General features: G+C 42.3%; 2 protein-coding genes across 3 annotated transcripts in view; one reads left to right on the top strand and one right to left on the bottom strand.

The window, feature by feature from the left end:
* Nucleotides 1–10,715, top strand: part of ASPN (asporin) — a 49,992-nt gene extending 39,277 nt beyond the window's left edge. The window contains exons 7-8 of the mRNA XM_040407041.1: nt 4,078–4,216; nt 10,238–10,715. Coding sequence (XP_040262975.1) covers nt 4,078–4,216; nt 10,238–10,435 — 337 coding nt within the window. The 3' untranslated portion in view covers nt 10,436–10,715. The remainder of the gene's footprint in view (nt 1–4,077; nt 4,217–10,237) is intronic.
* LOC120978732 (centromere protein P) overlaps nt 1–14,261 on the bottom strand; it is a 348,964-nt gene that overhangs the window by 142,435 nt on the left and 192,268 nt on the right. The gene's annotated exons all lie outside the window — the stretch shown is intronic.

Here is a 14,261-nt window from a genome sequence, read left to right on the forward strand (position 1 = left end):
CCAAAATTTGTTCTGGAATAGGCATGCTCCAGAAGTGAAGGTACCCTTATTAAGTGATGGCAAATCACAAGGATATACCATTAGTTCATGACCAGTAAGGGGTCGGACCCCTGATACTCCCCTCCTCCTAGTGATTCTGAGAATGAAAGGGTCACAGGGCTTGCTTATGGAGGAACAACACCAGGAATAACATTGAATTATGGGTTATTAATTAGATTTTTCAGCTTCCTATGATATTTAGCTTCTAAGGTTTGTAAATCTTTGTGGTGGTCTGTTTTGCCAGTTAAGGCATGTTCATGTGGTGGAGTTTTCCATCAGAAACGATGACAGAAAATCGAGGCTGACCCTCAGGTTTCTGCTGGAGCTCTTGCTTTGGCGGTGCTTGCAGATCTGCCAATGGCTTTAGCCCCCAATCAAAACGGCTTATCCGTTTGCAGATTCCAGCCACAGTTTCCAGATACAGTTCACAAGTTGTAATTTATTTAAAGGGATTCTGTCATGTTGCCCAGGCACAACCCCATACCACTTCTAATCCTCTCCATAGAGCAATATCCCAAACAGCTTTGTTTGGGTGCAAGTCATTTTACTCTTGGACAACGCCAGTTCCTGTCTGGCTATTCTCCCCATGAATTCCATTTTTACCCAGTAACACTGACCTTTGCTGAAGAAGAAGAAGAAGCCTGTGCTCTTTTGATGATGCTTTCAGCATTTGCTGCACCATTAGATCTCATGCACATAACCGTATGTATTTTGCGGCCCGCAAAAAACGTATACAGCAAAAAATACGGATGACATCCGTGTGAATTCTGTATTTTGCGGAACGGAACAGCTGGCCCCTAATAGAACAGTCCTATCCTTGTCCGTAATGTGGACAATAATAGGATATGTTAAATTTTTGGGCGGAACGGAAATACGGAAACAGAATGCACACTGAGTACCTTCCGTTTTTTTTGCGGACCCATTGAAATGAATGGTTCTGTATATGGTCCGCAAAAAAAAAACGGAACGGACACGGAATGAAAATACGTACGTGTGCATGAGGCCTTAGGGTGCATTCACACGACCGTATAAATGGATCCGCATCATTTCAATGGGGACCCATTCATTTCACTGGGGCCACAAAAGATGTTGTTCCATTGCCCTGCCAAAAATATGGAGCATGTCCTATTCTTGTCTGCAGTTGCAGACAAGAATAGGCATTCTTCATATAGCGCCGACCATGTGAAGTCCGCAAAATGTGGTACGCACACAGCCGGTATCAGTGTTTTGCGGATCCACAATTTGCAGACAGCAAAACACTTAGGCTGGGTTCAGACCTGAGCGTCTTTGATATGCGCGTTTAACGCACGTTTTTGACGCGCGTTTTTTATGCGCGTTTTTTGCAATAGTAAACGCGCGTTTGTGTGATTGACTGCAATGTCCTATGGCCACAAACGCGCTGTAAAACGCCCCAAAGAAGCTCAAGTACTTGTTTGAGCGTAGGGCGTTTTACAGCGCGTTTTTCAGCGCTGTAAAACGCTCAAGTGAGAACCAGGGCCATAGGGAAGCATTGGTTTTCTTGTGTTGAGCGTTTTACAGCGCGTTTGAACGCGCTGTAAAACGCTCAAGTGTGAACCCAGCCTTACGGTCGTGTGAATGCATCCTTAGGGTCATTTTAGCAAGCTAGCCACTCCTAGGAAAAATCATCACTGTTCCAAATGTTCTCCATTTGGAGATAATAACATAACTGTGGTTTAGTCCAAGAGTCTTAAAATTATCTTGTAACACTTTTCAGATTGCGATATTTCAAAACCCTTTTCCATCATATCTCCTGGAAATTCTTTAATCCTTTTAAGAACACAGCCAAATTTCATTTTTTTATATATTTTTTTTTTCTTCCAACGGCCATAAAACATTTTATTTTTTTTTCTGCTGGCAGCATATGATCGCTTGTTTTATATGGTATGTTTTACTAGCCATATTCAGACACCCAACATTTTGATTTAAATTTTCTGTCGACGGAGCTGTGTGAGGGCTTGTTTTTTTGTGAAGTGAGCAGTAGTATTTTATGTTGGGGAACATAAGGCCATTTGATTCGTTTTTTATACTTTTATGTCTGGGCGGCAAGATGACCAAAAAACTGTTTCTGTTCAATATTGGTGCGCCTTGTAATGCGAGTAATAAGATGGTAGGCCTGGGGGCCTTCACTAAGCCTCCTTCCACCATGGCAAATGGCACCATGGATTTCTTCAAGGTATTAATAAGTGAAGTAATCATTTAAATCCACTATGAAGTCAAATTGAGGAGAGATTACAGAAAAGGGAGAAGTCATCTTTAGGGTCATATCTTTTCTGAATTTAAAAGTCTGCAAAATTATCCAGGTTTATCAGAATGCCACACATTGCAGAATACATCTGATGCAACTCGCTAGACACTTTTCTCTTTCTTACATCACCTAATGGATGAAATACATCTGCACCAAAATTTGTGTCCAAAAGAGTGCATGTCTTTAAAAAAAAGAATTTCCTTTAAGGGTGCATTCACACAACCGTATGTATTTTGCAGTCAGCAAAACGTGTTTCCGCAACAAAAAAATGGATGACATCCGTGTGGCATCGCCTTTTATTGTAACAATGCCTATCCTTGTCTGCAAAACGGACAAGAATAAGGCTGTCTGCTTTTTTTTTTTTGTGGCCCCATTGAAATGAATGGCAAAAAATGAGGATCGGATGGGGAGCAAAAATATGATCATGTGAAATGGGGCCCAGGCTACATGCGCACATGAATGTATTTGATGTGGATATTCAGTGCAGATTGCATTGCATTTCTGTAATGTAGCCGTGGCAGAATCCATGTTACATGCAGACTTTGTTGCCGATTTGTCCCACATCTGCAATGAAAATTCGCACAAAGAACTGACATGCTGAGGGATTAAAAATCCACACCACAGATCAATTTTCGCCCCAGGTAAGGGCTCAGTCACACGGCCGTAGTGCTTTGCGGACCGCAAATTGCGGATCAGCAAAACACAGATACCGGCCCGTGTGCGTTCCGCATTTTGCGGACCGCACATGGCTGGCACTGTGATAAAAAAAATGCCTATTCTTGTCTGCAATTGCAGACAAGGATATGACATGCTCTATCTTTTTTGCGGGCCCACGAAATGGAACTACGGATGCGGACAACCCATGGTGGGTTTTCCGCATCTTTTGCGGTCCCATTGAAATAAATCGGTCTGCACCCGTTCCACAAAATTGCAGAATAGATGCGGACCCATTCATACGTTCGTCTGAATCAGCCCTAAATGAGATTTTGAAAATCTCATCCACTTAGCTGGTATCGTATTATGATGCAGATTTTCTGCTTACAAATCTGTGTGGAAAATCATGCATAATCCATAAAACACATCAATCTGGAGCATGGTAGATGCTTCATTTTTTGCACGATCGGCCTTAAAATTTGGGGTCATTTTTCTTAGTAACTCTCTAACAGTGATGGCCAGTTCGCAGTGTTCGCCCGCGAACACATACGGGCTGCCATCTTTTCTCACAAGTCCGGCGAGGCGCAGCTAAGCCCTTACCTGTGCCTGTGCGCGAGCCGGTCTCAAATGAAATGCGGTCACCGGGAGCAGGCAGTTCCGAGAACAGCCACCGGGGGCCTTCATCGGGCTGTTCTCGGAACTGTCTGCTCCCGGTGACCGCATTTGATTTCAGACCGGCTCGCGCACAGGCACAGGTAAGGACTTACCTGCGCCTTGCCGGACTTGTGAGAAAAGATGGCAGCCCGCATGTGTTCGCGGGCGAACACTGCGAACTGGCCATCACTGCTCTCTAATCAGCATACAAATCTGAACTTCTTTTTAGTTTAGGTGAAGTTCTTCTACAAAATACTATGCTAGAGACTGTTAAAATGCATGATGGTTTGATCTGCATCTGAGAGGTGATACAGGGACACTTTCGCTTCTCAGCTGAATGGTGACTATACAGTATTACTGCACGACTACATAGTTACGAGTTACATTGTAATACAGATTTTAATTTTAGAGTGAAATGGTCTTTTAATATTGACTAACGGTATAAATGATTTTTCCATTTTTAGGCTTGGTTTAGGTCATAACAAAATTAAAGACGTAGAAAACGGAAGTCTTGCCAATATACCGAAAATAAGAGAAATTCACTTAGAAAATAACAAGCTGAAAAAGGTTCCACATGGAATCTCTGACCTGAAGTACTTGCAGGTGAGTAATTTGCTATGTTTTCTACAAGGCTGAAAAAATAAATGTATATAGTCATACATTTCATTAGGTCACTGGATGAAGTGGATATCTTATAACATTAAGAAAATGAGCAGGTGCACACCGCCGTGGCTGACCATACAAAAGTAAAACTAATACACAATACAGGGAGTGCAGAATTATTAGGCAAGTTGTATTTTTGAGGATTAATTTTATTATTGAACAACAACCATGTTCTCAATGAACCCAAAAAACTCATTAATATCAAAGCTGAATATTTTTGGAAGTAGTTTTTAGTTTGTTTTTAGTTTTAGCTATTTTAGGGGGATATCTGTGTGTGCAGGTGACTATTACTGTGCATAATTATTAGGCAACTTAACAAAAAACAAATATATACCCATTTCAATTATTTATTTTTACCAGTGAAACCAATATAACATCTCAACATTCACAAATATACATTTCTGAAATTCAAAAACAAAACAAAAACAAATCAGTGACCAATATAGCCACCTTTCTTTGCAAGGACACTCAAAAGCCTGCCATCCATGGATTCTGTCAGTGTTTTGATCTGTTCACCATCAACATTGCGTGCAGCAGTAACCACAGCCTCCCAGACACTGTTCAGAGAGGTGTACTGTTTTCCCTCCTTGTAAATCTCACATTTGATGATAGACCACAGGTTCTCAATGGGGTTCAGATCAGGTGAACAAGGAGGCCATGTCATTAGATTTTCTTCTTTTATACCCTTTCTTGCCAGCCACGCTGTGGAGTACTTGGACGCGTGTGATGGAGCATTGTCCTGCATGAAAATCATGTTTTTCTTGAAGGATGCAGACTTCTTCCTGTACCACTGCTTGAAGAAGGTGTCTTCCAGAAACTGGCAGTAGGACTGGGAGTTGAGCTTGACTCCATCCTCAACCCGAAAAGGCCCCACAAGCTCATCTTTGATGATACCATCCCAAACCAGTACTCCACCTCCACCTTGCTGGCGTCTGAGTCGAACTGGAGCTCTCTGCCCTTTACCAATCCAGCCACGGGCCCATCCATCTGGCCCATCAAGACTCACTCTCATTTCATCAGTCCATAAAACCTTAGAAAAATCAGTCTTGAGATATTTCTTGGCCCAGTCTTGACGTTTCAGCTTGTGTGTCTTGTTCAGTGGTGGTCATCTTTCAGCCTTTCTTACCTTGGCCATGTCTCTGAGTATTGCAAACCTTGTGCTTTTGGGCACTCCAGTGATGTTGCAGCTCTTAAATATATGGCCAAATTGGTGGCAAGTGGCATCTTGGCAGCTGCACGCTTGACTTTTCTCAGTTCATGGGCAGTTATTTTGCGCCTTGGTTTTTCCACACGCTTCTTGCGACCCTGTTGACTATTTTGAATGAAACGCTTGATTGTTCGATGATCACGCTTCAGAAGCTTTGCAATTTTAAGAGTGCTGCATCCCTCTGCAAGATATCTCACTATTTTAGACTTTTCTGAGCCTGTCAAGTCCTTCTTTTGACCCATTTTGCCAAAGGAAAGGAATTATGCACACCTAATATAGGGTGTTGATGTCATTAGACCACACCCCTTCTCATTACAGAGATGCACATCACCTAATATGCTTAATTGGTAGTAGGCTTTCGAGCCTATACAGCTTGGAGTAAGACAACATGCATAAAGAGGATGATGTGGTCAAAAATACTCATTTGCCTAATAATTCTGCACTCCCTGTACAACAGCACTCTGCAAACACTGCATACGTGGATTATACATTTTAATAATCCTATAGTCACTATTTAAAGGTACTTAGCAAGGTGACCTTTTTAGATGGGACCTTTGTCTAAAATGACTCTCCATGTGCCAGCAGGTCTCAAATGAATTCAGGGAACGTAGGTTCTAGCTATACAGTCGTGGCCAAAAGTTTTGAGAATGACACAAATATTAGTTTTCACAAAGTTTGCTGCTAAACTGCTTTTAGATCTTTGTTTCAGTTGTTTCTGTGATGTAGTGAAATATAATTACACGCACTTCATACGTTTCAAAGGCTTTTATCGACAATTACATGACATTTATGCAAAGAGTCAGTATTTGCAGTGTTGGCCCTTCTTTTTCAGGACCTCTGCAATTCGACTGGGCATGCTCTCAATCAACTTCTGGGCCAATTCCTGACTGATAACAACCCATTCTTTCATAATCACTTCTTGGAGTTTGTCAGAATTACTGGGTTTTTGTTTGTCCACCCGCCTCTTGAGGATTGACCACAAGTTCTCAATGGGATTAAGATCTGGGGAGTTTCCAGGCCATGGACCCAAAATGTCAACGTTTTGGTCCCCGAGCCACTTAGTTATCACTTTTGCCTTATGGCACGGTGCTCCATCGTGCTAGAAAATGCATTGTTCTTCACCAAACTGTTGTTGGATTGTTGGAAGAAGTTGCTGTTGGAGGGTGTTTTGGTACCATTCTTTATTCATAGCTGTGTTTTTGGGCAAAATTGTGAGTGAGCCCACTCCCTTGGATGAGAAGCAACCCCACACATGAATGGTCTCAGGATGCTTTACTGTTGGCATGACACAGGACTGATGGTAGCGCTCGCCTTTTCTTCTCCGGACAAGCCTTTTTCCAGATGCCCCAAACAATTGGAAAGAGGCTTCATCGGAGAATATGACTTTGCCCCAGTCCTCAGCAGTCCATTCACCATACTTTCTGCAGAAGATCAATCTGTCCCTGATGTTTTTTTTGGAGAGAAGTGGCTTCTTTGCTGCCCTTCTTGACACCAGGCCATCTTCCAAAAGTCTTCGCCTCACTGTGCGTGCAGATGCGCTCACACCTGCCTGCTGCCATTCCTGAGCAAGCTGGGCACTGGTGGCACTCCGATCCCGCAGCTGAATCCTCTTTAGGAGACGATCCTGGCGCTTGCTGGACTTTCTTGGACGCCCTGAGGCCTTCTTAACAAGAATTGAACCTCTTTCCTTGAAGTTATTGATGATCCTATAAATTGTTGATTGAGGTGCAATCTTAGTAGCCACAATATTCTTGCCTGTGAAGCCATTTTTATGCAACGCAATGATGGTTGCACGCGTTTCTTTGCAGGTCACCATGGTTAACAATGGAAGAACAATGATTTCAAGCATCACCCTCCTTTTAACATGTCAAGTCTGCCATTTTAACCCAATCAGCCTGACATAATGATCTCCAGCCTTGTACTCGTCAACATTCTCACCTGAGTTAACAAGACGATTACTGAAATGATCTCAGCAGGTCCTTTAATGACAGCAATGAAATGCAGTGGAAAGGGTTTTTTGGGATTAAGTTAATTTTTATGGCAAAGAAGGACTATGCAATTCATCTGATCACTCTTCATAACATTCTGGAGTATATGCAAATTACTATTATAAAAACTTAAGCAGCAACTTTTCCAATTTCCAATATTTATGTAATTCTCAAAACTTTTGGCCACGACTGTACACTGTACTGATTAAAAACAGCCTGTCAGAAACATGGGGTGGTTAGGAGTGCATGACTCAAATGGAGCGTAAGCATACTGCAAAGTATGAGTCAGCACATCCTATAAATGGGAACAGAGGAATTTGATCAATATATATTTGCTAAGTTTATTTAGTGAATATAGCATTAGTATATTCACTGTTCACAGAACACTGTTGTTTGGTTTTATTTTTGTATTTTCAGCCTCAGTAACAGGAGCCTGCACATTTACTTCATTTTATAGGATGTGCTAACTGTGTTTAGCTTCTGCAGTATGCAGCCGGAGGCGTGGTTGCCTCCATCTTTAACCAACCATCTTTTCAACAGGCTGTTTTTAAATCAGTACTGTATGTAGCTGGAGCCTGCTACAACAAGGAGTATCCTATAGAGAAGGGCCACATCTAAAAGAGGTCACCTTGCTGTGGTGGATGGGCACAAATGATCAATAGAAAAGAACTGTGCCATAGTTTTATATTTTCAATTATGTCTGATGAACAGAAATCTTAGTCCCCTTTCACACGAGCGAGTTTTCCGCGCGGGGGCAACGCGTGACGTGAATGCATAGCACCCGCACCGAATCCTTTTTTTCACGCATCAGTTCTGCGTTGTGTGAAAAACGCAGCATGTTCTATAATCTGCGTTTTTCACGCAGCCCTGGCCCCATAGCAGTGAATGGGGCTTTAGTGAAAAACGCATTGCATCCGGAAGCAAGTGTGGATGCCATGCGTTTTTCACTGATGGTTGCTAAGAGATGTTGTTTGTAAACCTTCCGTTTTTTATCACTCGCATGAAAAATGCATTAAAATGCATTGCACTCGCGTGGAAAAAACTGAACAACTGAACGCAATCGCAGACAAAACTGACTGAACTTGCTTGAAAAATGGTGCGAGTCACTGAATTTTTTCAGGAATATCAGAAGTTTAGCCATGGTTATTTCATTATATAGCTGGAGAATGCTCTCCCTGAGTTCAATTCAGGCCTGCTGGTACATGGATAGGTATCCTACAGAGTAGGGTCCCATCTAAAAGAGGTCACCTTGCTATGGTGAATGGGCTCAAATGATTTTGATGAATATATTTGCTTATTACCTTATATTTATCTAGTGAATATTGTATTAGTGAAATTTAAAACCTATATATTCAAAGTGCTGTATAATTTGTCTGCTCACTGGTAAACCTTTACACTTATGTTTGTTTTTAGACAAGAGCTCAAGGTTGAAAATAAGTAAAGTAAAGAAAAGTATCTATAAGGCCTCTTTCACACGGGCGTCACGGATTTTTGAATGCATTTTGCACGCGCGTGAGAAAAAACGCCATGTTTGGTACCTAAACCCGAACTTCTTCACAGAAGTTCGGGTTTGGGTTAGGTGTTGTGTAGATTTTATTTTCCCTTATAACATGGTTATAAGGGAAAATAATAGAATTCTTAATACAGAATGCTTAGTAAAATAGGGCTGAAGGGGTTAAAAAAATAAAAATAACTCACCTTAATTCACTTGTTCGCGCAGCCCGGCTTCTTTTCTTTCTTCTTCGAGGAAAAGGACCTGTGGTGACGTCACTGCGCTCATCACATGGTCTGTCACATGATCCATCCATCATGTGATGGACCAAGTGATGAGCGCAGTGACATCACCACAGGTCTTTTTCCTCCTGGACAGCAAAGAAGAAGACAGAAGAGAAGCCGAAGTGGATGAGGTGAGTTACATTTTTTTTTTTTTAACCCCTCCAGCCCTATTTTACTAAGCATTCTGTATTAAGAATGCTATTAGTTTCCCTTATAACCATGTTATAAGGGAAAATAATAATGATCTGGTCCCCATCCCGATCATCTCCTAGCAACCATGCATGAAAATCGCACCGCATCCCCACTTGCTTGTGGATGCTTGAGATTTTCACGCAGCCCCATTCACTTCTATGGGGCCTGCGTTGCGTGAAAAACGCACAAAATAGAGTATGCTGCGATTTTCACGCAATGCACAAGTGATAAGTGAAAATCACCGCTCATGTGCACAGCCCCATGGAAATGAATGGGTCTGGATTCAGTGCGGGAGCAATCTCGCCCGTGTGAAAGAGGCTTAAGACTTCTGAACTTAAAGGGGTATTCTAGTTAGAACAAGCTATCCACTAGATAGGGGATAACTGTTAGAATGATAAGGGTCTGACTGTTGCGACCCCCTCACAAAAACAGGGGGCCTGTGCCCCTGTGTGAATGAAGCAACTGATTGGACTTTAGTACTGCCGCTCCATTCATCTTAATGGGACTGCTGGAAAAAAAGAAAAGTACAGTGCTCTCATAGACTTTGAATGGAGCGTTAATGTGCATTCTTGACCACTGCTTCACTCAAATGTGGGGCAAGGGACCCCCCTTCTTTTGATATCTGGAGGTTCCAGCGGTCAGACCCCCACTAATCTAACAGATGATAAGGGCTAACTTGCTCTAACCAGAATACCCCTTTAAAAAACAAGATTATACGTAAATGTAAACTAAAACCTGATATGACATTCTACTCGTATGCATTTTCTTATGTAACATATTCTCAATCTACACATCTAGGTCTTGTTCCTTCACTCTAATAATATTGCAAAAGTGGATGTGAATGACTTCTGCCCCGTACCACCCAAGATGAAGAAGTCACTCTATAGTGGAATAAGCCTTTTTGGGAACCCTGTAAAATATTGGGAAGTTCAACCAGCAACCTTTCGCTGCATCCTGGGCAGGAACAGTGTGCAAATGGGGAACTTCCGAAAGTAAAATCAAGCACGCTGGGCTGCTCCGAGCTAAAGGAACAAGCGATCAATGGAAAAGGACTGTGCCGTAGTTTTATATTTTCAGTTATTATGTCTGACGAACAGAAATCTTAACGGGCTAACTATGTTTACAGACTAATTGCATGAAATCTATATATTTTAGTAATAAATACTTGAAACTTGGCTAAGAAGAAAATTGACAAGGTATAGCTCTAATTTAGTCCGTCCTTTCCAGGCAGATTAAATAATTTGACACGTGATATCACAGTAGTAAAGCATGTACAGTACAGACCAAAAGTTTGGACACACCTTCTCATTTAAAGAGTTTTCTTTATTTTCATGACTATGAAGGCATCAAAACTATGAATTAACACATGTGGAATTATATACATAACAAACAAGTGTGAAACAACTGAAAATATGTCATATTCTAGGTTCTTCAAAGTAGCCACCTTTTGCTTTGATTACTGCTTTGCACACTCTTGGCATTCTCTTGATGAGCTTCAAGAAGTAGTCCCCTGAAATGGTTTTCACTTCACATGTGTGCCCTGTCAGGTTTAATAAGTGGGATTTCTTGCCTTATAAATGGGGTTGGGACCATCAGTGGCGTTGAGGAGAAGTCAGGTGGATACACAGCTGATAGTCCTACTGAATAGACTGTTAGAATTTGTATTATGGCAAGAAAAAAGCAGCTAAGTAAAGAAAAACGAGTGGCCATCTTTACTTTAAGAAATAAAGGTCAGTCAGTCAGCCGAAAAATTGGGAAAACTTTGAAAGTAAGGGCTATTTGACCATGAAGGAGAGTGATTGGGTGCTGCGCCAGATGACCTGGCCTCCACAGTCACCGGACCGGAACCCAATCGAGATGGTTTGGGGTGAGCTGGACCGCAGAGTGAAGGCAAAAGGGCCAACAAGTGCTAAGCATCTCTGGGAACTCCTTCAAGACTGTTGGAAGACCATTTCAGGTGACTACCTCTTGAAGCTCATTAAGAGAATGCCAAGAGTGTGCAAAGCAGTAATCAAAGCAAAAGGTGGCTACTTTGAAGAACCTAGAATATGACATATTTTCAGTTGTTTCACACTTGTTTGTTATGTATATAATTCCACATGTGTTAATTCATAGTTTTGATGCCTTCATAGTCATGAAAATAAAGAAAACTCTTTGAATCAGAAGGTGTGTCCAAACTTTTGGTCTGTACTGTACATTTACAATTGGTGCTAAAACTCTGCTGCTGCTTTTTTCCCTTTTTGCATAATTCAGTAGCTCCCTTCAGTGTTAGAATACTGTACGTCAATTACGTAGAATCCTGTATTAAATGAAAAAATTTTTTTTTTTTAAATATATATATATAACACTTTTCAGGAATATCAGAAGTTTAGCCAAGGTTGTTTCCATCAGGATATGACAAAGGCCTCTGTCAGCAGATCCCACGCAGCGCCTAGATTCTGCTGACTTCATCTGGGGGGCAGGGTGTGGGGATTATATTTTACCACAGCCCTTCAGGCTTCTTGGCAGAATCACTCTTGCTTGCAAATAGTTGGATTTTGATGACACCATTATGTGGTTGAATGTTGGAATATGCTAATGTTCATACATTCCTCCCAATATCCCCATGTTCTGCAGGCCCTATAAAATACATAAAAGGCAGACCTCTGAAAAAAAAAAGGGACATAGTCCTGTGCCAATATGGGTGTGTCAGATTTATTGGAAGGCAGTACTGTGAGATAAAGAGATTCCAGATGGAAAGACCAGACCATATTATATGTCATATATATTGGCTGATCACCATTCCATCACATAGGCTGTAAAAATACTGGTGTTAAAGGGGTATTCTCATCTCAGCATTTAGGACATAAATGTCTGATAAATGCAGGTCCCACCTGCAACCTTTGGCTAGAACGGGGGTCCCCCAACTCTGTCAAGGTATATGCAGTCTGCGAGAGGTGGCCAGTCAAACGCGCTTCCTGTGAGAACAGATATCACTGGCCATTTCTTAGATGGCTATAAGGCACTGTGTACATGGTATCACCAGTACCAACAATATTCTATCACTACTGTCAAGCATTTCGTAGAACTCAGTGCTCATAGTCAGTAGACTCCTCTGTAGTGGTGCTCATAGTCAGTAGACTCCTCTGTAGTATTCACTAGTCTAAGCAGTTCTTTTGCATTTGATTATTGCTCCTCTATACTAATGTAGCTTTGATACTACAGCTCTACTCTCCGTCTACCCTATATACACAAGGCAAAGAGAAATTTAGAGCATCCACATGATCTTGCTAGAAGGCCTTGCACTACGCAGAGTTTGGACATTGTCCATCAGGTTAAATAGTAAAATATTGCAACCGGAACCTCGGCTACATATGGCAGCAGCCGCTCAATAACCAGCCTGCAGTCAAATGCAGTTGTATGAAATCGATGGTAATGCTACACAACTGTACCAGTTTTTATTGATTTCTATAGCATTTTTACATCCATCACATTTCTCACAACAGGACACTCAACGTGGCATGTAGCTTAATATGCTGTGTAACCTGGGCTTTACGCTACAAGTATAGTAATTTAAGTGATTAAAGGCAAACAATCCACTCTACATAAAGGTAAAATATGCTATGTTGTACTATATCTAGTTACTGTATATTTGTTCCGTCTGGGCATATTAAATTAAGGCTTATATAGTCTCATACTGTCGTTTAGTAATAAAACGGTTTCCAAAAGTGCTTGGGTTGTGTTTTATTTGTGATCTTACAGATACAACATCTTATAAAGCACTTGTCAGTATTGGGTCCGTGACCTTACCGCAGTGTGGCAGACCGCCGTCTGCATACTGCAGTGCCATGGGTACCAGCTCTGGCCTACCTCGCAGGAGGAGCAGGCACCCGCCAGCATACCGCCGCATCCGCCCTCACTGCCAGGTCTCATAGTTTTATTCCGGCCGCCTCTCGGCATGTTTGCCGTGCTGCCACCGGAACTCCGGCCCACCCCCATTATAGTCAATGGGGCCGGAGCGGCAGTCACGGATCCGACAGGCTGTTCACCCGCCGGAACAGCCTGCCGGAGTTCCCTGCCGCTAGTGTGAAAGTACCCTTTTCTTCCACAAACTGTTTGCGGGCTTTCTTGTGCATCATCTTTAGAAGAGGCTTTGAACTTCTCTGTTCATCCATGGTGAGGCCCGTTCTGAGTGGAACCTGTCTTGTTATACCGCTGTATGGTCTTGGCCACCGTGTTGCAGCTCAGTTTCAGGGTGTTGGCAATCTTCTTATAGCCTAGGTCATCTATATGTAGAGCAACAATTCTTTTTTTCAGATCCTCAGAGAGTTCTTTGCCATGAGGAGCCATGTTGAACTCCCAGTGACCAGTATTAGGCTCCATTAACATGTCCGTGGTGTGTTGCGGATCCGCAACACACCCGCCCGGCACCCCTATAGAAATGCCTATTCTTGTCCGCAGCTGCGGACAAGAATAGGACATGTTCTATCTTTTGCGGAGCTGCGGACCCGAAGATCGGGGCCGCGCTCCGCAAATGCGGACAGCATACTGTGTGCTGTCCGCATCCATTCCGTCCCCATAGAGAATGAATGGGTCCGCACCCGTTCCGCAAAATTGCAGAACGGATGCGGACCCATTTGCGGACGTCTAAATGGAGCCTTAGAGAGTTTGAGAGCGATAACACCAAATTTACCACACCTGCTCCTCATTCACACCTGAAACATTGTAACACTAATTAGTTACATTACACCAGGGAGGAAAAATGGCTAATGGGGCACAATTAGTCAATTATCACTTAGGGGTGTACTCACTTTTGCCAGCGGTTTAGACATTAATGGCTGTG

Source organism: Bufo bufo, chromosome 9 (genome assembly GCF_905171765.1).
Source record: "Bufo bufo chromosome 9, aBufBuf1.1, whole genome shotgun sequence".
Lineage (NCBI taxonomy): Eukaryota > Metazoa > Chordata > Amphibia > Anura > Bufonidae > Bufo > Bufo bufo.